This window comes from Grammomys surdaster, unplaced genomic scaffold, assembly GCF_004785775.1.
Source record: "Grammomys surdaster isolate TR1022 unplaced genomic scaffold, NIH_TR_1.0 126313, whole genome shotgun sequence".
NCBI classification, from domain to species: domain Eukaryota; kingdom Metazoa; phylum Chordata; class Mammalia; order Rodentia; family Muridae; genus Grammomys; species Grammomys surdaster.
Genome location: NW_021621113.1, coordinates 5820662 through 5847513, shown reverse-complemented (window position 1 = coordinate 5847513; position 26852 = coordinate 5820662). Strand labels below are relative to the sequence as shown.

General features: G+C 45.5%; 1 protein-coding gene across 2 annotated transcripts in view; it reads left to right on the top strand.

Annotated features, from left to right (window-relative positions):
* Positions 1 to 2025: 2025 nt before the first annotated feature.
* Positions 2026 to 26852, top strand: part of Fam76a (family with sequence similarity 76 member A) — a 28206-nt gene continuing 3379 nt past the window's right edge. The window contains exons 1-7 of one of the 2 annotated variants that reach the window (XM_028759817.1): positions 2026 to 2213; positions 3631 to 3695; positions 6277 to 6331; positions 7448 to 7600; positions 13244 to 13401; positions 16499 to 16585; positions 22516 to 22651. In XM_028759817.1, the coding sequence (XP_028615650.1) occupies positions 2133 to 2213; positions 3631 to 3695; positions 6277 to 6331; positions 7448 to 7600; positions 13244 to 13401; positions 16499 to 16585; positions 22516 to 22651 (735 nt within the window). In that variant the 5' untranslated portion in view covers positions 2026 to 2132. The remainder of the gene's footprint in view (positions 2214 to 3630; positions 3696 to 6276; positions 6332 to 7447; positions 7601 to 13243; positions 13402 to 16498; positions 16586 to 22515; positions 22652 to 26852) is intronic. The other variant, XM_028759818.1, reaches the window with a different exon arrangement.

The following is a 26852-nucleotide window of genomic DNA, read 5'->3' as shown; positions in this document are numbered from 1 at the left end:
GAACAGAGATCTGTTTGGTTTTGGCCCCCGGGAACAAGGGACTGAGGAGCATATTTTATACATCAAAGCAGGCCTGGCCTCTAGGTTCTTCCAGAATCCCTCAGTCCCTACCTGGTATACCCCGCCCCCAATCCTGAACGTTCCTGCCCAGGGGCTGGGCTGCCCTTCCCCCAGAGACTCTTCCCTATATAATCCATTTTGTTTTATTGTTTTCTCTTCTCTTCTTTCTCCCCCAGCCCTGAGCCCTGTTTCCTTTTTCTCTTCCCCTTTCCCTGTGTCTCTTCATGGTGACTCCCCTAGCCTCAATCCTGGAGTCAGTGAACTTGCCAGAGAGCCAAGTAAACCTACATTTAATAGAATCTAATCTGGCTTGAAGTTGGCTCAATTTCATGGACGGAGAAATAATTTATCAAGATCCATCTGCCTCTGCCTCCCTAGTGTTGAGATTAAAGGCTCATGCCACCGTGCCTGGCTGTGGGTTTTTGTTTGTTTGTTTGTTTGTTTAAAATTTTTTTTTTTTCGAGACAGTGTTTCTCTGTGTATCCCTGGCTGTCCTGGAACTCACTCTGTAGACCAGGCTGGCCTCGAACTCAGAAATCCGCCTGCCTCTGCCTCCCAAGTGCTGGTATTAAAGGCATGCGCCACCACCGCCCGGCTTGGTTTTTTTTTTTTTTTTAAAGACAGGGTCATATGATCTTCCTGCCTCCAATTCACATGTACTGGGATTACGGGTGCTACCATTATGCTCAATTTACAGTTTGTCTTTTAATTTACCATAGCCCCCTTTGGCTAATTTGCCAAACAAAGGCAGAGATCATGTCTGTTTTATTGGCTCAATGCAATAACTCTTTAAAACAGAGTGAGTTCCAGGGCAGCCAGGGCTACATAGAGAAACCCTGTCTTAAAAACAAAAACAAAACAAAACAATCCCCAAAAACTCTTTTAAAAAAGGTTTATTGTACAAATGATCATCGATATCTCCTTTTCCTTTCCTTCCTCTCACTTCCTATGCCCTACCTCTTTTTCTTTCTCCAGTGCTGAAGATCAAGTCAAACCCAAAGTCTCACACACACTAGGTTGTGGTGAGTGGATAGATTGATCAGCTCCATATTAAGTGAAGGAGAGACAGAGATGACCCAAAAGGACATTGCTAGGGGATATTATGAAAGGCAAAGCCTGGTCAAAACGGTGGGCAATTGTAAAATGGCAAAACAGTGGAGAAGCTAGAATTAGAGGCAATAGGAACACTGAGGGGCCATGCCATGTTACTTTTGAGAACCGTAGGCTGTGTATGTATGGAGGCCATATGTACATGACCTAAAATTTTGATTACATTTTATTTTGCGTGTATCTGTAAGTGTACGTGAGTGCAGGTGCCTGCCGAGTTCAGAGGCATCGGTGGTACCCCTGCAGCTGGAGTTACAGGCGGTTTGAGGCTCTAGATGTGGGTGCTGGGGACCAAACTCTGCAAAAGGAGCATTCGGAGCCATCTCTCCAACCCATAGAGGATACTCTTTAATATCCTGTTTTTCCCTCCGCCTGCTCCAAGGATAGACTTTCCTCCTTGGCTGCCCAGCGGGTTCAAACTCAGGATGGTCTCATAGTTCGAATCCGATGTTGCCCTACTGTCACCCCAATCCCTCCTTCCTCCGGCTAGCGGGAAGCTCCATGGCAACCTAAAACATCACAACTTCATCGAGTATCGCGAGAAGCACTAATGCGCCCGCGGCCCAGGAGAGGCGGAGCGAGGGCGGGGCCGCAGCGCGCAGGTGGGCGGAGCCCGAGGGCTTCCGCTATCCTACTCGGAAGACGCTCTTTTCAGGCGGCGCCCCCGCGTGACTGCGCTTTACATAATCGCGGCCCCGAGCGTCATAGTGGCGTAGTCCAATCCAGACCGAATCGGAGCCGTCGGGAACTCCGCGTTCCGCCCCCTCGCGTGTGATCGACGTCCACGCGAGCCAGCGAACGGCCTCTGAGCACAGGAGAGCCCGCCCCCGCTCCCGCGGCCCGCCCTCGCTCGCCCGCCCTCCGCAGCCCGCGGGCCGGCCGCCGCCGCCAGGTTGTGCCTGAGACTGTCAGATAAAGCGGCGGGCCGGCGGGAGGGGCGGCGGCGAGCACGGCCCGGGCCGGACATGGCGGCGCTCTACGCCTGCACCAAGTGCCACCAGCGCTTCCCCTTCGAGGCGCTGTCTCAGGGGCAGCAGCTGTGCAAGGTGCGCGGGCTGGGGCGGCGGCCGGGAGCTGGGGACGCTCCGGGCGCGGCTCGGTAATCGGTCCTGCGAGGACGGCCGCCGGGGTCCCCTCGGGCAGGGTGTGGCCGGCCCGTTTTGCGGAGAAGCTGAGCCGGGCCCTCAGAGAACTGCAGGGCACGTGGGGGGAGCTCCGGGCCGAGTCCAGGCCCTGGCAGCCGGCGTGTCTTGGTGCTTAGCAACGGCAGGGGTTTCTTCTTGGACCTGGTGAGGTCGCGGGAGGGGATGGCGAGTCTCCTGTTTGTCCCCGACTGGCCCCCGGGAAGATTCCCTTGGACCGCCTTCTCTCCTGCGGTGGTCGCCTTGAATGTAGAATGAGGGCCCAGAGATTCCCCCTATCCTGGCTGAGATTGAACCCCGGAGTCAGGTGCTGCCTGTGAGGAGTGTCTCGAACTCGGACACTTAATGGACACTTTTCAGCCAACCTCAAAGTTAGAGGTGTCAAGGCTTTATTAAGGAAAATGTAAAAAGTATCCCAACGTAGACTTGGAACACCACACGAACAGGATGACTTTTTAGCATCTAGTTGGTAGCCTTCTGCCTCTTCCTAAGCATTTTTAACCCCTAAAATGCCAACGTTTTTATTTATTCCTTCCTCCCACCTCGTCTGTTCCGAGTGAATAGAGAGCAACAGTTAAGTCGCCAAGCTCGTGCGAAGTTGCCGTTGACAAATCCTCAGATGTTTCAGATTCAGTGTGTGTGTGTGTCCGATGTGTGTTGTTCACCAAAAAAATAAAGATGCCTGTATCTCTCCTTTAGCGTCTTGGGTTTACCGAGTCTGAAAGATAGGGTTTGAGGGCCCCTTTGGACATAAAAACTACGATCCAAAAGTTTTTGTTTTTGAGGCAGGGTCTTATAACTTGTAGCTCTGGCTGTCCTGAAACTCTCAAGAGATCTGACTGTCTCTGTCTCCCAAATGCTGGGATTAAAGTTGTGTACAGCTGTTTAGTCCAAGACTGTATGAGTTTTTTTTAAAAAGGAAGTTCTATAAGCAAAACGGCTTTAATCTTTTGCCTTCAGATCACAAGTAATCCTCGGTATTAATCTTTTGCCTTCAGATCACAAGTAATCCTCAGTATCCCACAAAGGCAGACGAACCCGCACTGGACTCTAGAGCTGGACTCTAGAGATCTAACCACCAATCTAGAGCTTACTCATAATGTTATTTGTTTTAAAATGTATGAGTAGTTCATACAGATTCCTACTCCCACATCAACAGCTGGGAAGCGATGCACACATAGGGGAGGGAATAAGGTCCAGAGAGGTAAATGACTCACTCAGGCCTCTCGCTAGCAACAGTTATTCTACCCAGGTCTGCCAGCTCTTACCAAGACTGTTTCTGCTCCCCAGTTTCTTTTCAAACTATCTTCTTTCATTTCAGGAATGCCGGATTGCCCACCCTGTGGTGAAGTGCACCTACTGCCGGACTGAGTACCAGCAGGAGAGGTAGAGCTCTGCTTGACCAAGAAAGACGTTTTTTGTTTTTCTTGCTCTTTTGTTTAGAGTTGTTTTGTTTTTGAGATGGTAGTCCAGGCTGGCTTTCAATTTGAAACAATCTTTATCTTCAGCCTCCCTAGGGCTGGGATTAAAAGTGTGAACCACCACATCTGCCTGGAGAAACATAAACAGCTCTGGGTGTGATGGGTCACTTCTTTAATACCAGCAGTCCTATTGGCTAGAGAGATGGCTAAGTGCTGAAAACTGCTCTTCCAGAGGACCAGAGTTCAAGTGAGACACTCTTAGCAGATTTCTTGTAACTTTAGTTCCAGGGGATCCAACTCCTCTGGTCTCCATGGGCACCTGAAGAGACATGTACATACCTACAGGACACATACTTTAAAAAATAGTAACATTAAAAAAATATGCCAGACATGGTGGCACAGTCTATAATCCTGGTATTAAGGAGGCAGAGGCAGGAAGATCTCTGAGTTCAAGGCCAGCCTTGTCAACACAGCCAGCTCCAGGACAGCAAGACCATGTCTCTCTTAGAAAGTCTTATACAAGAATAGCAGTGCTCCTTTAATTGTAGGCTGGGAAGCAATCTAGTCTTAGAGTGGAAGTTCAAGGTCTGCTAGGTTTACACACTACACAGAGAAATTGTATTTTTTTTTTTTTTTTTTTTGGTTTTTCGAGACAGGGTTTCTCTGTGTAGCTCTGGCTGTCCTGGAATTCACTCTGTAGACCAGGCTGGCCTTGAACTCAGTAATCCACCTGCCTCTGCCTCCCAAGTGCTGGTATTAAAGGCGTGCGCCACCACCCAGCGAGAAATTGTATCTTAAAAATAAAAATGTAGCCAGGTGGTGTAGGTACATGTTTTATGCCCAGCCCTCAGGAGGCAGAGGCAGGCTGACCTCTGAGTTGGAGGGCAGCCTGGTCTACATAGTGAGTTCCAGGACAGTCAGGGCTACACAGAAAAACCTTTTCTCCAAAAAACAAAATATAAAATAAAATGTAAATAGATTATTTTTTTTCTCTTAAAGTTTCTGCTTGTATTTCATGTATACATAGGGCTGTAATTAAATTGTGCGTCCTTTTCTTTTTTTTTCTTTTTGTCAGATGAGGTCTTACTAGGTAGATTAGATAGTCTTTTTAAGTTTTGTTTTTATTGTTAAGTGTGTGAGCTCAGGTGCTGGTAGAAGCTTAAGAGGCATCAGAAGCCATTGGGACTGGAGTGAAGGTGGCAGTAAGCCATGCAGTGTGGGAGCTGAAATGGAACTCAGGTCCTCTGGAACAATAGCAAGCGCTCTTCAAGAGTCTCTGCAGTCCTAGGACGGTCTCATGCTCACGAGCTCCACATGCTTCTGTCTCCATAGTGCTGAAATCAGAGGCATCCACCATCTCCCGAAGCTAAAACTGACAGATATGTAGTCAATTACATTATATACAAATTATGTGGTTTCTTATACATCGATGAGCATGTAGTATTACCCATTGTTTGCTTAGATTTTTATTTTACTAGTACAATTTTCTGCTACTTTGAAAAAGAAGTAGCAAGCTCAGCATGGTGATGCAGGTCTGTAATCCCGGGGACTGATGAGGCCTGTCTCAGCTAAGCAAAGGCAACTCTATACAAATGATCAAATATCTGAGAAGTCATTGACAAATGACTTCTAACATTTAGCCAGGGGCTGGAGAGATGGCTCAGCGGTTAAGAGTACTGATGGCTCTTCCAGAGGTCCTGAGTTCAATTCCCAGCAACCACATGGTGGCTCACAACCATCTGTAATGGGATCTGATGCCCTCTTCTGGTGTGTCTGAAGACAGCTACAGTGTACTCACATACAAACAAACCAATAAAAAACCCCACATTTAACCAGGCTGTTAGAGTACCGAGAGAGAGAGAGAGAGAGAGAGAGAGAGAGAGAGAGAGAGAGACCCCGAGACCCCGAGACCCTGTGACCCTGTCTCACAAAAACAACACACACATACACATGCCAGAAGTCCTTTAATTGCAGCACTGGAGAAGCAAGCCTGGTGAGCTGCAGCCCGACTACCAAAAGGTGGAGTAAGATGGTGTGTCCAGCAGTCTGGAGTTGACGCTGCAGACATACATCTTACTCCTCACCTCCATTTCTCAGGTACTCATCTGAAGCCAAGAGAATTAACTTCTTCTCTGGTATCTCGTTTCATATTTTGAGGGCCTTTTCTATGCACTGTAGTTTTATTTAGGGATCCTTATAGATGTCATAATTAAAGCTGGGCATGGTGGCCTCACATCTGTAGTCAGAGCATTCAAGAGGCAGCAACAGGAGGTCAAAGCTGTTTATTCTCAACTACATTAGTTGGAGGCCAGCATGGGCTACACGAGTAAAGTTCTAAACTTGGGAATGGGGGATGGGGCATGGTACATTATCTCAAGTAACTAACTCTCTATTTAAACTAAGTTGTCATTATTAGTTTACCAAATGTCCAGACTCTATGTCATCAGTCCCCTAGCTCCTAAGCAGTGACAAATTCCTTGGACTTAAGAGGAATATGTTTTCAGATGTTCTAAGAAAAGTCTTGTGTTTCACTTTTTCTTTAACAGTAAAACCAATACGATATGCAAGAAGTGTGCTCAGAATGTGCAGTTGTATGGGACGGTAAGTAGGATTTCTCTGAACTAAATCCTAACAGGAATGAGGTCTTAGATCTTTTAGAACTTCACCTTCCGTGCTGGAGTGATGGTTCAGAGGTGAGAGTACTTGTTGTTCCCAGAGGCCCTGGGTTCTGTTCCCAGCATCCACATGGTGGCTCACAGCACCTATAGCTCCATTTCTAGGGCTCCTGGAGCCCCCTTCTAGCATCTGCAGGCAGTGTGCACATGTGATGCACACTCAGACATGCAGATACGCATACATATAAAATAGTTTTGAAATCACACACACAACTTCACCTTCCCATTTTTCCTTCCTCTCCCTCCCCCCTTCTTTCCTGCCTTCCTTCCTGAGTATTTGTTGACACAGCATGTGAATGTCAGAGGTGAGCTTTGTAGAGTTCGTTCTCTCCCACCTTTGTGAGTTCTGGGCTTTGGCAAGCATCTTTGCACACTGAATCATCTCTCTGGCTGGTTTTCAGGGTATTTTGTTTTGTTTTGAGTCAGGGTCTCACTAGATGACTGTAGACTAGGCTGGCCTCAAACTCAGAAATCCACCTGTGTTTGTATTTGAATGCTAGAATTAAAAGCGTTCACCACCATATTTGGCCTGTTTTTGTTTTTATTTTGAGAGAGTTATTCATGTAGCCCAAGCTGGCCTCAAACTCAACTGTGTTCTATTGGATTTTTTGTTGAAGTTTCATCATGGATTCTAGTGAGTTTTGGTTATTCATTATTTTATTTATTTAAAAATCGATAATCCTGTGGGGACAGTGTAACTTTTTGTTTGTTTGTTTGTTTGTTTTTTGAGACAGGGTTTCTCTATGTAGCCCTGGCTGTCCTGGAACTCACTCTGTAGACCAGGCTGGCCTTGAACTCAGAAATCCACCTGCCTCTGCCTCCCAAGTCCTGGGATTAAAGGCATGCGCCACCACTGCCCAGCAATGGTGTAACTTTTAAGTGCTAAGAATTGGGCGTCATTTGAGTGCTGCGGGCCAAATGCGTGATGTTGGGAACACGTTTACCACGTGTCACGTGTCGTGGACTACAGAGTAGGATTATTTCAGTAAAAATGAACCAGTAGTTTCTGATATACTTACTTGACCCTTCCTTTCTGTCCAAGCCTAAGCCTTGTCAGTATTGCAACATAATTGCTGCATTTATCGGGAATAAATGCCAACGTTGCACGAATTCAGAGAAGAAGTATGGACCCCCATATTCCTGTGAGCAGTGCAAACAGCAGTGTGCATTTGACAGGAAGGATGATCGAAAGAAGGTAAATTGCTGTTTTTCTTGTCCTCTTTTCCTCCTCCTCTTCCTTCTCTTCCTCCTCCTCTTTAGGAATTAAGTTGGGCCCAAATCAAGTGGAGGTGGACATACTTCTGATATCCTTTCCTGATTCTGTTAACCAACCTTGAAGAGTTAGCCTTTGTTTCTTTATTATTCATTCTGGACTATTATATTCTAACATTTCTTTAAATAAAATTTCTTGTTACTTTTTTTATTGTGTGTGTGACAGGGATGCTTGCCGCAGCGTATGCACGTTTGTATGTAAAGGGACTGGCTCTCTCCTAACAGCACGTGGGTCCCAGGGATGAAACTCAGGTGGACAGGCGTGATGGCCAGTGCCTCACCCACTGAACCGTCTCCTCTCACTAGCCCCATCTCTTTTTCTTTAAAACAAAGAAATGGGTTTTTTTGTTTTGTTTTTGTTTTGTTTTGTTTTTAAGAATTATTTGTGTGTGCTTGGCCTGCATGCATACATGTGCACCACATGCATGCTTGGTGCTGGAGAAGATCAGGAGAGGGCATCAGATCCCCTGGAGTTGGTTGGATTGGGTTGTGGTTTAGAGTCACCATGTGTGTACTGGGAATCAAACCAGGGTTCTCTATGAGAGCAACAAGTACTTTTAACATCTGAGCCATCTCTCTATCCAGTCTCCTGTTTTGCTTTTTTTTTTAAAAGATTTGTTTATTTATTTTATGGATAGCTGTCTATAGACACACCAGAAGGGGGCATTGGATCCCATTACAGATGGTTGTGAGCCACCATGTGGTTGCTGGGAATTGAACTCAGGAGCTCTGGAAGAGCAGTCAGTGCTCTTAATTGCTGAGCCGTCTCTCCAGGCCCCGTTTTGCTTTTTAAAACAGGTTAACCTTTAACTTACTGTATAGACCAGGCTGACCTCAAGTGTCAAGATTAAAGGTGTGTGCCACCATGCTCTATTTGTTCCCTTTAAAATTACATTTTATGCATTTGCTTTTGTGTCCGTGTGTGTGTGTGTGCCCGCCCTTGTACCACAGGCACACCTGTGGAATGCAGAGGACAGCTTGCAGGAGACGGGTCTCCTACTATATGGTTCCTAGGTTTGGCAGCAGGTGTTTTTACCCACTGAGTCGCCTTGCTGGCCCCTAACATTTCTTGTTTGTTTTGTTTTGTTGAGACAGGGTTTCTCTGTGTAGCTCTGGTTGTCCCAGAACTAGATTTGTAGACCAGGTTGGCCTCAAGCTCAAAAAAGATCTGCCTGTCTCTGCCTTCCAAGTGCTGGGACTAAAGGCGCACACCATCACAAGTGTCCTCCCCTAAGAATTGAAGTTAGGGCTGTGAGATCACTCAGTAGATAAAGGATCTTGCTACAAGGCCGGATGACCTGAACATCTCCCGAACACGCATGGTAGAAGAAGACTGACTGACTTGTCTAAGCTGTCCTTTGAACTCTACATGTTCACACAAGCTGCCTCTACATGAGTAAATAATGCTGTAATGCAATCTTAAAATAATTCACATTATAGTGAGCAATATCCCACATAGGTGGTGGTAGTTGGGAGAAGTTTGTGTAAGTTTAAAAGGTAGAGCTTACAGTATGAGGTAATGGTGCTATTACTGTCTAGTTCCAGATGTGTCTCTGTGGAAGTTAAAGCTCACAGGGTGATACCAGGTAGAATGTGCACATGGAGGGATGTACTGTCTTGATGGATCAAAATACTTTAGAGTTTGGTCATACTATGCTCTCTGCCTGAAACCCTCTAGTGGCTTCCATTTCTACCTGAATAAAATCATGCTTTTTCCATGCCTGCCAGGTTTTCTCCAGCATTCCGTTTCCTCCTGCGTTCTCTCACCTCTGACAATGCTGACCGCCCGCCGTTCAGCCCTCAGGCACCCCCACTTTCTTCCCTCTGACTTTGTGCTGGCTGTTTTTTGCTTTATGCAGCCTTTTACAGAGACATTTAATCTGTTTCTTTGGTCTTAATTTGGATGACACCTCTTTATAGAGACCTTTTTTTGGGGAGGGGGGGGAAGGAGGGAGAGACAGGGTCTCAGGTAGCCCAGGCTGGCCCTGCATTCTCTGTGTAGCTGAGGAAGACTTTGAATTCCTAATCCTCTTGCTTCTGCCTCCACAGTGCTAGACTATAGTGGAGCACCATAGCACATGCCAGATCCATCTTTAATTCTGTGGTTACAATCACCCCTTTATTGCATATATACATAATACAATATTATAAAAAAATTATCTTTTTACCCATGTTTCTCACCCCTTTAGTCTGTCAACTCTTTTCTCCATCTTTTTCTCATCTTGAAGGTCTAGTGGCCTGGGCATGGTAAGGAGGCTGTAAGGAAACACTTAGGAATGAAGACCGTGACAGTACTGAAACTGTCAATGGCCAGAGGTGCCTGGGCTTTTAAGACTGGCTCTTGCTAACCAAATTTATTAATTTATAGTGGAAGGACATAACTTTCATTGATGAAAATATTCCTGTCTGCCAGCAAGGACGTCTTCCCTAAACAAGATACTGGAAAAGCTGTGTTAGTCATCAGGAGATACCTTTAGTGGCATTCCCTGGACTGTAGAGATGGCTCAGTGGTTAAGAGCTCTGGCTGTTTTTCCAGAGGACCCAGGTTTGATTCCTAATATTTACCTGGCAGCTCACAACTCTCTCTATCTCTAGACCCACGGGAGCCAGTGCCCTCTCTGGCCCCTGAGTGCACAGCACACACATGGTAAGCTGACACACATGCAGGCAAAACACCCATACACGTAAGATAAAAAACAAAGGGAAAATAGCACTCTGTCCAGCTCCATGGCTAAGAGACTGCTTGAGCTATCTTGTTCCTGGGGCTAGAGAATGATCTTGGGAAGTTCTCATTATGTATCTATTTCTTTATTTTTCTTGATGGGAATAACAGTTAACAGCAGAGAAACAGGGAAACTGAATGAGAGACTTACAGAAAATAGCTTTTTTGTTTGTTTTGTTTGAGACAGGCTCACACTGTGTAGCCCTGGATAGCCTTGAACTCACAGCTATCTGCCTGCTTCTGCCTCCTGAGTGCAGATGTTGAGGTTCAAGCCACCACAATTGGCTTTTGTTTGTTATGAGGTAAAAGCTCCTTGGACTCACTATGCAGTAAGATTGGCCTGGACTCCTGGTCCTCTTCTGTATCTTCTGAGTGCTGGGATTATAAGAATGTGTCACTACACCAAGATAAAATTCTTTTTTTTTAATTCAAATTTTAATTTTTACTTAAAATGTTTTAAATTAGGCTAGGTAGTGGTTGTGGACTTCTCTAATTCTAGCACTCATGAGGCAGAGGTAGGCAGGTTTCTGATTTCTAGGCCAGCTTGGTGAATTCCATAGTGAGTTCCAGGACAGTCAGGGCTACAAAGAAAGAAACCCTGTCTCAGAAAAATCAAACAAAAAAAAAATTTTGTTTTAAGATTTATTTATTTATTTTTATGAGTATACTGTGGCTATCTTCAGACACACCAGAAGAGGGCATCGGATCCCATTACAGATGGTTGTGAGCCACCATGTGGTTGCTGGGAGTTGAACTCAGGACCTTTGGAAGAGTAGTCAGTGCTCTTAACCACTGAGCCATCTCTCCAGCCCCAAACAAAAAAATTTAAAGTATAATTACACCCTTTTTTCCCTTCAGCCTCTCCTATGTTCCCTCCTCCCTCTCTTAGTTATCGTTAAATATGTACTCACAGACATAAATGTGCAAACGTAACCTGCTCAGTCCATTAGGGTTGTTTGTGTGCGTGTGATTTCAGGACTGACCACGTGGTGTTGGATAACCTATTAGGGCTGAACATTACTTCTCTGTTCTTGGTATCCTAAGTTGTCTGTAGTGAGATACAATCTTTTCAAAAAGTTTTTTTTTTTTTTTTAAATTTCGTGTGCATTGGTGTTTTACCCGCATGTATGTCTATGTAAGGGCATCATATTCCCTAGAACTAAAGTTACAGCTGTGTCTGCCATGTGGGTGCTGGGAATCAAACCAAGGTACTCTGGAAGAGCAGCCAGTGCTCTTAACATTTCTCCAGCCCCTAGATAAAATGCTTATTTTTAAGCCTGGAATATGGGGCTTGAGAGAGATACTGAGGTCCAGAGGTCCTGAGTTCAATTCCCAGCAACCACATGGACATGGTGGCTCACAACCATCTGTGATGGGATCTGATGCCCTCTTTTGGTGTGTCTGAAGACACCACACTGTACTCATATACAGAAAATAAATAAATGAATAAACATTAAAAAAACCAAACAAACCTGGAGCATAACTCAGTAAATGATCTATAATTTGTATTAATATTGCTAATATTAGTATTGTTAATTTTTATTTCCTCTGTTGTCAAATTTATTTAATTCTTACATTATTAGTTAACAGTCCTACTCTAAGGGTTTGGGCTTTTTTTTTTTTCTCCTCCCTCTTGAGACAATGTTTCTTTGTGTAGCCCTGTTTGTCCTGGACTCCCTTTTTACACCTGACTGGCCTCCAGCACCACACATGGCCTAAGAGCTTGTTTGTTTGTTTGTTTTTTCTCTTCTCTCCCTCTCCCTCTCCCTCTCCCTCTCCCTCTCCCTCCCCCTCTCCCTCTCCCTCTCTCCCTCTCTCCCTCTCCCTCTCCCCTCCCTCCCTTCCTTTTTTTTTCTTTTTTTTTTAAGATTTATTTATTTTATTGTGAGTACACTGTAGCTGTCTTCAGACACACCAGAAGAGGGCATCAGATCACATTACAGATGGTTGTGAGCCACCATGTGGTTGCTGAGAATTGAACTCAGGACCTCTGGAAGAGCAGTCAGTGCTCTTAACCACTGAGCCATCTCTCCAGCCCCGCTTCCTTCCTTTCTTTCTTCTTTTGAGACAGACTCTTAACTCAGCAGCCTGTCTTGGAGCTCACTCTGTAACACAGGACTGAGCTATCACCAGTGTATTGGATCTTCTTCTCTTTTTTTAAGCAGAGTTAGAGTTTAATAAGAAAAGGTGTTGGAGGCTGGAGAGAAGAGTTCAGGCTCAGACCTGGCTGGATTGAATACCCAGCACCCACATGACAGCACTTAACCACCCCTAACTCTAGCCCCTCTTCTGACCTCCACAGGTACCAGGTATGCCTGTGGTACACAGATGTCTGTGCAGGCAGAGCACCCATATACATCAAATAAGATAACTCTAAAGCATTTTTATTTTAAAGGTGTTGGCCCAGATATGATGGTACATGTCTTTAATTGTACTTAGCACATAGGTGAAAGAGACAGCTAGATCTCTTGTGGACTACATAGTGAGTTCCTGGAGACCCAGGGATACTTGGTGAGACCTATCTCAAATAAAAACATTTCTCTGTGTAGCCCTGGCTGTCCTGGAACTTACTCTGTAGACCAGGCTGGCCTTGAACTCAGAGATCTGCCTGCCTCTGTCTCCCAAGTGCTGGGATTAAAGGTGTGCAGCATAAATCAATTTCAGGTTTTGTGGCCCCATACTAATTAGTTTGTGTACATTGTCATCAAGTCCTCTCTGACTTGCCCCAGGCTCACATGACTGGATCGGACTGCTCCGGCTTGGTTCTGGCTGCCCATGCACAGTCTCAGTGCTCATGGTCTCGGCGCTGACCTCCCCTCCCCTTCATTTTGTCTTCTCGTCCAGGTGGATGGGAAGCTCCTGTGCTGGCTGTGCACACTGTCATACAAGCGCGTCCTTCTGAAGACCAAAGAGCAGAGGAGGCACCTGAGCAGCGCCTCTCGAGGCAGCCATCAGGAGAAGGAACAGTACAGCCGCCTGAGTGGTGGCAGCCATTACAACAGGTAACCCCAGATGCATAGAGGACAGAGGAGCTGGCAGAGCAAGTGCCATATTTCCAAGGCAGTTGAAGACAGTGCCATTTCATAGAGGCTTTCCTGTTGTTACCACCTTTAGGAAGTCTCTTGCTTGCCGTACTTTATGGTTCCTGTGTCTCCAAGGCCAAGGAGGTTTCTGTATCCTGGCTTTGAGGTCTGTAGGACTTCTGGATGAGTGCACTTCCTAGCTTTATTGTGCGTGAGCTCTTGGGGACTGTACATTTTGTTTCCTGTCTAGAGACAGCATTTGAAATATATATTTTGACGAATAGTTGATAGATACCCTAGGCTTTTTCAGAGTGGGAGCTAGGCAAAAGATGTCCTTTCCTTGATGGCTGAAGCTTCCATTAAGGGTATGTATAATAATGTTGGGACTTTAGGTTTAATCCTGTCTCTAGCAAGTTTTCTCATGGACAGTGAGGAAGAGAACAGTGTTACCTCATGGGGTTGTTGTGCAGGCAAATTACATAGTACATGAATAGCAGTTTGTTTTCTAACGATGGGATTCAATGGGTTTTAGCTGTTTTTTGTTATTACTGTCATTATGGGTTTGTTTGTTCTCTAGGCATTATTAAGTACTCTCGTGGGCCAGGGCTCTGCTGGGAATACAGAGATGAATAAAAACCATGCTGCTCTCAATAGTATGCCGTCTGGTAGAGAAGACAGACTTGTAATCAAATCATTGCAGTCTAATGCAATGGGCACTACTTTAAAAACTTGTCAAGATTCAGGCAAGAAAGGCAGTTCTAATTAACTGCCTAGGAAGTCCAGAAGGCTGGTGTGGAGATGAGCCTGCTGTAACTATCCCAGATTTATTGGTCTTGTCAGGTGACAATGAGGCACAGTCATCTTCTGAGAGGGACTAGTGCTTGCAGAGGACCAGAGGGCATGAGACTGTGCAGATCCCTTAAGATTTGTGTTGCTGGAAACTGGAGGAGGAGGAAAAGGCCTGCATAGCTTGTCAGTGACTAGTGGGCAGCCACTGATGGGCTCGTTCAAGGGAAGGACCCAGCCTGTGTTGGCAGTAATTATGAAACTAGTAGAGAAGGCACTGAATAAGTGGTCCAGGACTGGGAATGTAGCTCAGTGTAGTGTTTGCCTGATGTTTTTAAGGCCTTGGATGTGCACTTCTTCCCAATGTGGCTGCTCTTTTGTGTAAGTATAGACAAGCTTAGAAATGTTATAGGAGCCTCATCTCAGGCTGGAGGTGATGTACATACCTGCAACCTAAACTCTGCCGGATGCAGACAGATCCTGAGTTTAAGGCCAGCTGCATCTACATAGGGAGTGGTAAGCCAGTCTGAGCTACACCCTGCCTCACCCTCACATACCCCAACGTCTCCTACCCTTCTCTCTACTACACACATACAGAGAACCATCCTGAGGATACCTTGCGACAGTAAGAAGGTACTCAGGAGTGAAGCTTCTAAGAAACTTGGCTGTGTGGATCATTTGATGCCTGTAGTTCTCAGGGTTCTCATGTGGATGAACACGTAGAACTTAAGAGAGACCAGGGAGGGGAGGAAGAGGTTCAGGGTTTGAAATGCTTTGTTGGAAGTTCTAGCAGGATTGTTTGAAGCTGATCCTGGAACTGAGAAGGTTCAGACATGAGTCAGTAGTAGTACATTAAAGAAAATCACTAACAACCCAGCAGTGGCAGTGCACATGTTTCATCTCAGCACTCAGGAGACAGAGGCAGGTGGATCTCCATGAGTTCAGAGCCACTCTGGTCTTCAGAGAGAGAAAAGAGAGAGGGAGAGGGAGAGGGAGGGAAGGGAGGGAGGGAGAGAGAGAGAGAGGGAGAAAGGGCGCGTGCATGAGAGAGATCCAGGACAACCAAGGCTACACAGAGAAATCCTGTTTCAAAAACCAAAACAAGAAAAAAAGAAATCACGAAATGTGGAGATGACTTTACCTCAGTCCTGTATCCCGACTTGAGTTTAATTCGGTAGAGTGTCAGAAAGCGTCTAGTACCCACAGCGTGGCCCCGTGTCTCATGGTTCTAATGGAGGTGATCCAGAGAGCCGCGCTTCCATGCCTGATAAAACCACACCGCTTGATGTACAGCTTAAGAGCAGAGACTGAGGGCAGAAGTGGAGGCATTCAGTGTCCAAGAATCGGCAGCAGCAGTCCCAGAATAGGGTGTGTGAGTGCTGAAGAGCTCCAAGGAGGAGAGTGAGCACTCACTGAGATCACATACTGAGGAGAGGTCAGATGAGCGGCATGGCCACTGGGCAGGGGGCTCGGCAGGTAAGAGCACTTGCAGAGGTTCTGGGTTCATTCCCTAGCACCCCCAGGGTGGCTCCCAGCCATCTGCAGCTCCAGTTCCAAGGATCTGATGGATTTCCTCTGGCCTCTGAGGATGCACACAGTGTGCACATGTACATGTATACAAAATACTCTCTCATATAAGGTAAAATGATTTAAAAAAAAAGTGTAGCACAAGTGGGTGGCATTGGGACACCCGTCAGTGTAAAAGGGGTTCATGCCAGTAACAAGAGCCTTCCAGCTTTGGTGTTCAGGCCCATTTTTGGGTGATCTTACTAGACTTAAGGCTGATTTTATTGTGGGACTGAGGTCTGTATTGGATTCACAAGGGATATGACCAGGAAGGCCAGGAGTTGAACTGTACCTGCTCGGTTTCTCATTACTGCTTTCCTGCTGGAGATCATGGGTAGCTCAGGGAGCCTTGATGAAGTCTTCTTCAAGGCTGAGAGAATAACTTGTCAGTATTTCCCAGAGCTGTGAGATGGAAGATGCATGTGATGCAGGAAACAAAGACTTTGGAAACCAGCAGACAGACTCTGTTTCTTACTGTACTGTCACAGTTCTGTTTTATAGTGATTAACTCAGTTCTGACCATGGTTCTGACCCCTTGGAAACTGGGATCCAAGTGCACTGAGGCCAAGTACTGAACCTGTGAAACCACTTTGGGAGATTTTACTAATTAAAAATAATAAGCTGTTGCACAGAAGAAATTGTTTGTCCATTGACAGACTTTCCTTGGAGTGCGTTATTAATCTTTGATTTCTAATGTGTCTCTCTCTCTTTTTGCCATCAAAAGCCAGAAAACACTTTCTACATCTTCAATTCAAAATGAAATCCCAAAGAAAAAATCCAAGTTTGAGTCAATCACAACTAATGGAGACAGGTGAGCCAGTTGGAGTGTGAGTGCACACACTTGGAACATATACACAAATCTTGACAACACTGAAGTAAACCTTGGAGCTAGCCATGCTCCCTAGTGGACCAGTTTTGAGTGCTGCGCAGCCACTTTGTAGTTGATAGATAAGCTATACTGATGGCTTTATCAAATGAGTATCAGAATTTAGTGGGTATGTTGGCTCATGCTTGTAATCTCAAAATTTGGGAAGTTGAGACAGTTGGGTGGCCTTGAATTTAAGGCCAGTCTGTTGTGAATAGATAGTTCCAGGCCACCTTGGACTACAGGTGATGCAGGACCCTGCCTCAAAAAACAAAAACAAGATTATTTGTGTGTGATGACATGGCCCTTTAATGCAGCACTTGGGAGGCAGAGGTCGGTAGGTCTCTGTGATTTCATGGCCAGCCAGGGCCACACAGTGAGACCTTGTTCAAAATAGAACTAGTAACCAGATTAACTATAGTTAAGTCCTTCAGTTCCCCGAGAAGGTCTTAGAAGTGAGGCACTAAATGTCCTCTGTGATCTGTGCCTGCAACCTCCTCTGGGAGGAGTTGGTCTAGAGACAGCAGAGGCAGGATGAGGGCAGGGCTGTCAGGATATTCCACACTTCCTTGGAGCCTTCCTCTGCAGATACTGGTACAGGCGAGTGTGATACAGTTCAGTAGTTTTGTTTCATTTTGGCCTGCCTAAATGCATGTTTTCTTTCCTTGATTTCCTCTCTTCTCAGCGATACTTCCTCTCATGAGCTGCTTTGTCCTAATATACAGAGCTCGTCTGTGTGGGCTGCTTCCCAACAGAGTCTTGGAGCCATCCATTTTCCTGTTCCTCCAGGCCCAGGCATCCTGAAGTGAGACTACCTGACATTTCCCCAAAGGCCTTGGAATCTTCTTCATTCTGAAAACTGGCATTCACAGCTCTCCCTCCCAGCCAGTGGGGCTATGGGAGTGACCAGCAGAGGGGCTTTCCAGGGCTGCCTGTTGCTTTCTCTCATAAAGTATGAAGTGCCTGTGGAGGCTACTCTTCTCTGTTGCATATTTTATTTACTTGATTTCAGATCCTACCCTCTAGTCTCTGTTGACACTAGTTTAATTGGTCTTCAACTTGTTGAACGTTCTGGAAATGCTTGCCATTTTCAGACTGTATAGGAAAGGAACTGTGCAGACCAACTTTCTGGTCCCTTCTGTTCTTTTTGAACAGCTAGTCTCGCTGTTCTGAAGAAGACAGATGTGTCCATCGTCTTTGATCTTGTACAAACTGCTTCAAGGAACCAACTTTCTGAAGCCCTAGAAAGCATCTCAGTAAAGCCCAGACTTGTGCTGTCACTCTGTCACTTGCATCTGCTCATAGAGTTTATAAGCTCCGGCTCAGCCCAGTCATTAGCAGCCTTTCCTCCTCCCAGCTCATTTGTTCTTGGTGTAGCAATGCTAGTCTGTTGCCATGGATGCACCAAGCTAAACCCTTAGGCTGCTGTGCAGATTGTTGAGTCACATCTGGCCACAAGGAAGGATGGCTTTTCTGGATGGGATGCTAGTCCTTACCTTAGCTACATGGTTTTTTATTATGTCCACTAGAGAAAACAATGAAAGGTCATTTTCCATACTGTTCTTGGGTGTATGTGACAGAAAAGTGCTCTGCCGTGGGCTGTGTCTCTAGCCTCAGCTAATTTTAAAAAGTTATTTATTGCCAAGTGTGGTGGTGCACACCTTTAATCCCAGCACTCAGGAAGCAGAGGCAGGTGGATCGCTTGAGTTTGAGGCTAACCTGGTCTACAAAGAGAGTTCCACAGTAGCCAGGGCTGTTACACAGAAAAACCCTGTCTTGACACGCCCCCATCCAAAATTACTTTTATTTTCTTGGTCTATGTGTGAACTTAGAAATAAGAATTTTCCTGTGCACTTTTGGCTCTGCTGGAACTTATGTAGTCCAGGCTGACCTCAAACCTGAAGTAGTTGTCTTGCTGCAGCCCACTGGTTACAGGATGTGCCGCCATGTTTATCGTATAATTTGAAATTTTAGATAATTTTTTCTGCTGCCACAGAAATGTTCATTTATAAATACATTCCTTTTGAATGTTCACACATTAGTGCTTCTAATAATCTAGTCTACTTGGATTTTCTTTAAAATATTGATAAGACAGCATAAAGTACATTTTGCTATTCTTTTTAGTTTTTGTGGGTTTTGTCCTGGTCTTTTACTTTACTTTGGAAAAAAAAAAAGTATTCAGACACTGAGCTTGGTGGTGCACCCCTGTAGTCTCAGCACTCAGGAGGTGGAAGCAGGAGAAACATGCAAGGTCATCCTCAGCTACATGGGGAGATCAAGTCAGCCTGCAGGACATGAGGCACTGTTTCAGAAAACAATAGAAGCATTTCTACAATTTTTTTGATATTTTTAAATATTCAAATAATATTTTATTTATAAATATGGGATGATTTAAGGATTTGTATATCATCCTTGGGCAGGGGTCATTTTAATTTTTGTATTCAAATTTTAGTGTTTTTGTTGCTGAAATAAGCACTTCATAAACTGTGCCTGTGTGCATGCAATTGGGGGCATGTACAGAGAGTCTCTTGTAGTCCAGGCTGGCCTCATTCTCTGTGTAGTGGAGGATGACCTTAAACTTCTGTCCCATCTCTACCTCCTGAGTTCTGGAATTACAAGCATAGGGCACTCTGCCAGGTTTATATAGTACTGGGGATCCATCCCAGGGCTTTGTGTGCGCTGGGCAAGCACTCTGTCAGCCTAGGTGCATCCCTAACCCTGAGGTCCTCATGTCCTTAGGGGTGGGGCAGCTGCTGAGTGACAGGAGTGCTTCCTGAGCGTGTATGTAAGGCCCTCAGTTTTCATCTCCAACACTTTTTAATTTATGGTTTTACTCTTTAACTTTTATTCTTTGTGTCTTCCTATGTTGCTTCATGACAGTTCTGTGTTGATCTTTTATTGACACGTTCTCTTATTTAATATGGAGGCATGTTTGATTCTCTTTCTCATTTGAGACAGGGTCTTACTATGTAGACCTGGCTAGCCTGGCTAGTTAACATGCTTATGTTAACTTTCTATTAACATGATAAGCACGTATTACACTTGATCTTAGCCATGAGGCTAAGAAGCAGTTCTGGAACTTCCTGTGGAGACTGAGGCTGGCTTGGACCTCAGGGATCTGCCTGCCTCCATCTCTGCCTCCCTAGTGTAGGCTCAGTGATGTGCACCACTCTGCCTCACCTCCTCTCTTACCATTGTCCTTTAACTTTCTATCTGGAAACTGGGCAGAATGTGCTAGCTTAGCTGTGTTGGATGCTTTGATACTTAGAAGTTGTCTTAGTCTTTTTGGCTTTTGTATCCTTCAAAATTTACAGTCCCTGCTCAGTATTTTCTAATTTGCTAGTTAAAATTGTGACAAAACCTTTCCAATGAGAGGACTGTGAGTTAGACAGTATTCCTTCCTTGAGAAAATGTACAGTCACACTCTTCGGTCAGCCCGCTCTAATGCTCTTTCTGTAGACGTCCAAAAGCAACTCAGCAGTGGGCAGCAGCCAAGTACCTAGTTTGTCATTTGCAAAGGACATTTTGGATTTTATTTTATTCTCTGCCCTTGAACTGTGTGCATTATTGGGGCTTCTAAAGGCCTTTGAAGATGGCCTCAGGACCAGTGTGTTGTGTTATTGCAAACCTATTTGATTTCACCCAAGGAAAATAGTTGTCCTGAGAGTGGGTCTTACAACATAGCACATGCTGGTCTTGAATTTCTAGTCTCCTTGCCTTAGCCTCTTCGCATAGAACTTGCCTTATGTTAAAAGCTTTCAGAGAAGGCAGGAAATCCTGGAAAAGCAATAAGATCCCTGGGTGGGGGCGGGGGCTGCAAAGAGGGGGCAGGGGTGGAGAGGGAGAAGGGAAGGGGAAAAACAAATTCCTGTGTGTGGAGGTATTTGGAGAAACTAGCTTTCTGTCTTGCTAACTAGTTGTTGATTTTCATTTCTAGTACTGTCTAAGCTAGGATCTAGAGGCAGAGGGATCAGGCCCTAACATAGGACAAACTGGGCTGGTTTTACCTACAGCTGATTGGTGCAAGAGTAATTTCTATGGCTGCCGCTGAAGCTCAGTGGTGAAGTGTTTGCCTCTCATGCATGAGGCCCAAGGTCAGTCCTCAGCACAGCCAACAGCAGCAACAACACAAGTAATCTAAGAAGCAGGTAGAGCAGAGCATTTGGAGCTTTGGGAACAATGAGAAGTTACACTAGGACAGCCAGGACTTCGTGCCTGTGCTTGATACACTTATAAGTCTAAATAGACAGAGTTGCGTTGGGGAAGGATGCACACTGGTGGTATTGAGACAGATACAAGGAGGCTTCTAGCTCTGAACTTGGAGGAGCCTGGTGGGTCCTTATCCTGAGGGCTGGTTTTATTGTTTTGCATTGGCTCTTGCTCATCCTGCATCAGTTAGGAGAACATCAGTCTAGTCTTCCCAATGTTCTGTTCCAGGTGCTTCGTGTGGACAGGATGGAGGATATGCTGTTATCAGTTTTTGGTGTCTTCCAGTCCCAGCCTGAGGAGTATTTGACTTGGTAACTAGGAGGAAGCGTGTACAGTAGAAGGCTTGCTATTTTGAGTTTCTTCCTGTGTAGAGAAATGCTGCATATTAGCTGCCATGTGAGATTGAGGGAAGAGCAAATGCAGAGGGGCTGTGAGCTGTTACTCTGTTGACATAGGGTTAGGACCAGTGTCCAGGTTTGTGTATTGCTTTAAAGATTTGTCAGAGAGATAAACATAGAGAGAACTTCTTTCAGAATTCCCTGGGGAAAGACAAGAAGTGACCTTTTGGCAATGATTGCTGTTTTATCAGAGGAGCCTCTGGCACTATTGAAAAATTTGGATCCTCACCTAGAAAACTTTCTGTTGTAGACTCAGAAAAGATTCTGCATATATCCTTTCAGGGCCTTATGATTCCCTGACTAGGGAGAAATCAGGAGAGTCTGCTCAAAGGACAGGAGAATTCCCGGTACTTAAAGTGGAGAGTGTGGAAAGCATGTGACGGGACTAGAGTTTGCCACCTTTGTCCCTTTCTCTGAGCGCCACAGAATTCTTTTTGTTGTTGTTTGAGACAAGGTCTCTTATACCTATCGTTCAAACTGTTCTGAAATTCACTATGTAGCCCAGGCTGGCCTCAGACTCATGAATGCCTCATCATACTGAATATTAAGATTACTGGCCACCATTGTAGCACAGAGAAGCTAGTCTTCCTGTGCATCCCATCTTTTTTAGGCGAGATTGGCTGCTTCCAGGGTAAGGACCATATTTTTTTTAGGAGCTGAATCTCATCACAGGACATTAGACCTGAGAATGTGTTCAAAATTGATGGTCTGTCCAGGATTCTAGGGAAGTTCTCTGATCATAAATATGAGTGTCTCGCCGGGTGGTGGTGGCGCACGCCTTTAATCCCAGCACTTGGGAGGCAGAGGCAGGCGGATTTCTGAGTTCGAGGTCAGGCTGGTCTACAGAGTGAGTTCCAGGACAGCCAGGGCTACACAGAGAAACCCTGTCTCGAAAAACCAAAAAAAAAAAAAAAAAAAAAAAAAAGAGTGTCTCAGCAGCAATGCATTGGAGATATGTACTAAGCCTGAAGCAATACCCCTTGGCTTTGAGATTGGTATTTATTTTGGTCCCACAGATTAGAGGTTGTGGGTTGTGGCTTGGGTTGGCATTGTTTTCTGATGACCACCTTTCCTGTGCAGTACAAGACCAGCAGATACTGGTGAGTCTGATGGGGGTGGAACAATGCCTTTGATGGCTGGAACTGAGATCCTTACTGAAGCCCTGAGTTCATCATTAGGTGACCTGGAGTTAAGGACTGGAAGTGCATCCTTAAGTAGAGAAGTTACTACATTCACATTATGAAATTTCCCTTTTCCTCTTGTATCCAGCTTTTCCCCTGACCTGGCTCTGGACTCCCCAGGCACTGACCACTTTGTCATCATTGCTCAGCTGAAGGAAGAGGTGGCCGCTCTGAAGAAGATGTTGCATCAGAAGGATCAAATGATCTTAGAGAAAGAGAAGAAGGTATGATTATTAACCCTTTTAGGCCAGAGGCTTACAAAAGTAAGATCTGTGGAATGGGGTGTGATACTTACTCTCTGTTGGGTACTTGTCATTGGTGGCTTAAAAGAGAGTGGTCAGGTTGGGATTCCGTTAGAAGAGAGTGCCTGTTTATCAAGGTGACCCATGGGATGGCATCATGTTGGTCAGTCCACCTTAGCCTAGGAGTCCAGAAAGCTGATTTTTCTCAGCATTTCCAAGGTTCTTCCACTTCTCGGACAGAAGATTAGTTAACAGGCACACTGTACAAAAACCAAGTCAGCCTGAGGGTACAGCTCAGCCACAAAGTGTTTGTCTACTACACGCCAAGTAGGCCTGGAGTTCAGGCTCTAGCAGGAGAGAGAGACAGAGAGAGACAGCAAGAGCGAGCGCACAGATGTGCGCCCCCCCCCCTCTCTCTCTCTCTGTGTGTGTGTGTGTTTGTGTGTGTGTGTGTGTGTGTGTGTTAGGAAATGCTGAGCCGTGTTCCTAGCTAACATACTATCCAGTGTGAGCTGTCATTCAAAGTTGCTATCTCAAGGTAGTAAATGAAAGCCAGGAATGTCGGCACAAACGTAAAATCCCAGCAGTTAGGATGCTATGCAGAGGATGATGAGTTCTAGACCAACCTAACTCTAAGAAAAAAGGCAAAGAGGGGAGCATGCTGAGGAGTACCAGAATTGCGGGGATTGCCATGTAACGTGGGGTCACAGTAGAAAGCTTTCTTCCCTCAGGCTAAAAGAACCTGATGACCATATCTTGCCCTGCACGAAGAGTGCTTGGTGACTCTTTAGGTATTTTTTAGCTTTGGCTGTCCTGGAACTGGCTCTGTAGACCAGACTGGCCTTTTACTCAAGAGATCTGCCTCTGCCCCAGAGCAGTGGGATTAAAGGCGTGCTAGCTTAGATTTATTTAGGTGCACGAGTGTTTGCCTGCATGTGTGTATGTATAGCACAAGTGTGCCTGGTGTCCTCGGAGCTCAGAGGGCATTGGAGCCCTTGGATTTGGAGTTACAGGTGCTTGTGAGCCACCATATAGGTCATGGGATCTAAACCAGGGTCCTCTCCAAGAGCAGCTAGTGTTCTTAACCACTGAGCTGACTGTTAACCTCCAGCCCTGTTGTTGCTTTTAGAGACAGGATCTTTTTTTTTTCCTTTTTTTTTTTTTTTTTTTTTTTTAGAGACAGGATCTTGATATGTAGTCCTGACTGGTCTGGAACTTGCTCTGTAGACCAGGGTGACCTCCAGCTTGTAGCAAAACTCCTGCCTCTACCCCCCAAGTGTTAGGATTACAAGAACACACCTGGCTCCTTTATGATTTTACGATAATGCAAAATTGATGATAGTTGACCTATTAACTGACCTGCCATAAATACTGAATACCTTGCATCTTCAGTATCAATATTCTATCTTCACACTTTAGTATTTTCTTTGAAAGGTTGTCTTTATAGGGTGGACACATACCACAGTGTACTTGTGGAGGCAGAGGATATAGCCATAGGAAGTAGGTTCTCCTCCAAGGTCTGAGTCTAGGGGATCAAGCTCAGCTTACAGGCTTGGTGGCAAGCACTTCTTCTCATTGAGCCAACCCACTGGCCTCTTGTTTGTTTGAGACAGGACTTCTCGGTGTAGCCCTGACTGTCCTGGAACTCACTCTGTAGACCAGACTGATCTTGAACTCAGAGATCCATTTGCCTCTGCCTCCCAAGCGCTGAGATTAAAGGCGTGCGCCACCATATCTGGCTGTTTTTTGTTTTGTTTTGAAGGGAAGAAGAGTTTATTTTTACTTATAGTTGGAGGGGATTGTTTGTGGCAGGGAAGACAGAACAGGAGACCAAGGCATGATGGCAGGGGCATGAGGCACTGAACACAGTGGACTTGATTTTAGTTTACTTATGCATGGAGGTGTTTTGTCTGTATGTCTGTCTGTCCGCCATGTGCATGCAGCACCCAAGAGGCCAGAAGGTGTCAGATCATCTGAAATTGTACTTACAGATGGTTGTGAGCCACATGTAAGGGCTGAGATCTAACAGAGGTTCTTCAGAAGCAACAAGTGCTCTTAACCACTGGGTCGTCTTTCTAGCCCCTGATTTTGGTTTTAAAATGTATTATATTTGTATTTATTCTGTGTATCTGTGCATTTCAGGCTGGCTAGGTAGGTGTGCATAGTAACATGTGGTCAGAGGACAGCTTGTAGGAGTCATCTCTCTCCTGCTATGTGGATTCTGGGGATCAAACGTAGGTCATTGGATTGGGTGGCCAGCCTCTTACCCTTGATCCACCTCTCTGATCTGTGTTCTGTTTTCTGAGACAGAGTCTTGCAGTACAGTCTTCACTTCCTGGAACTTGCCACGTAGACCAGGCTATTCTTGAACTGTGGCAGTCCTTCTGCTTTTGACTCCCAAATGCTGGGATTGTGGGTATATGCTAGACCTCCATATAGCCCAGGCTAGCCTTGAATTCATATGCAGCTCAGGATGACTTTGGACTTGTGATTTTCTGTTTATCTAGTTCTGGGATTACAGGCATGTACCACCATTCCTGGTTCAAATTTTGTAGAAGTTCCTGTGTTTTCATGCATTTTTCAGGGAGTCATAGAGATTGAAAACACGGCCTTCTGCATGTTAGGCAAGCACTTAACCACTTCATCCTCCAGCTCTCAGTACCTGTCTTTGTCTACTCTGCTGTGTGACTGAAGATGACAGACACCCACATTTCTTAGACCAGATGAGAATGGCACAGGTGGACTTCTGCCAGCAGGGCCCAGAGGAGCGTTTGCTTCTTTCTTGTAGAACGAAAGTCTTGAAAAGAGCACGTCCCATAGCGTTCAAGACCAAGATCACATTGCCCAGTTAGGGCACTGTTTCTGCTGCATCCTGCCTGCCTGCCTGTAGCCCCATCCACTGCCACTGTGAAGTCATCAGCTTTTGAAAAGCAGCCCTTACTGGCATATCTTTGTGGCTGTGTCCATGCTGGTCTCTCTACTGGGATGCCCTTCTCTTCCGTTTCCATGCCTGTTGCTACTATATCTCAACCTAGTTCACAAATCACTGTCTGTTCTGCACTGCCTGCTCTTCTCTGGACTAGCAGTTAGTGGACCCGAGTCTAGAGTTGGAAATCAGTTCAGTGTCAATACTGTGGGTCCTCTTAACATACTTAACCTTTTAACCCTCAGACTGTTATAAAGATCGGACAAAGTATGAGTTAATTTTTAAAAATAATAGTGCCAGCAAGATGGCTCAACAGATACAGGTGCTTGATCTCTAGGATCTGCATGGTAGAAAGAGACTGACTTCTTGAGTCTCCTGACCTCAGCATGCACACTGCAACAGGCACAGGCACTCACAGCTAAGTAGATAAGCAAATGAACTCTCAAATGCTTCTAGTAAACAAAAGGGTGCAGCAGGTGGCTCAGGGGCACAGTGCTGGCTTCGAAAGCCTGGCAACCTGAACTGGATCTCTGGAGCCCAGTGGAAAGGTGAAAGGAAAGAATCAGTCAACTAGCCTCAGACCTCCACTTGGTGCAGTCACTTGTGTGCCCACATGAGTTATACACAAGTGACAATAGGATGTACATTTTATTTTTTATTACTATTATTATATTTTTTTTGTTTTTTTCAAGACAGGGTTTCTCTTTGTAGCCCTGGCTGTCCTGGAACTCACTCGGTAGACCAGGCTGGCCTCGAACTCAGAAATCCGCCTGCCTCTGCCTCCCAAGTGTTGGGATTAAAGGCATGTGCCACCACTGCCCAGCAGAATGTACATTTTAAATTAAGTAATAAATGAAGGTTGAATGAAGTAGTAAAGCCAGCTTTTCAGAACTGACAGAGATTACTCTCAGAACTCCTCAAACCCAGTCACCTTGGAGTGAGCATTTGAGGTTGTTGGCACTGTCAAATTCTAAAAGACATTGTTGATTTCAGTATCTAATGTTCTTTGCTGTTGTTGTTTTGGGTGTGTGTTTGTTTTGTTTGTTTTTGAGACAGACTCACTGTATAGCCTAGGCGGGCCTTGAACTCAAGGTAGCCTCCTGCCTCAGTCTTTTGAGTGCTTAGCTTACACCTCTGCACCACCACTTTGACCAGCTGAAATGTTCCCTCAGAGTTCAGGGGAGGTGGTGTGGAGCTGGAGCATGGAAAGATGTGGGTGCCTTTCCACAGTCCTCTACCTTACTGCCTACTAACCTA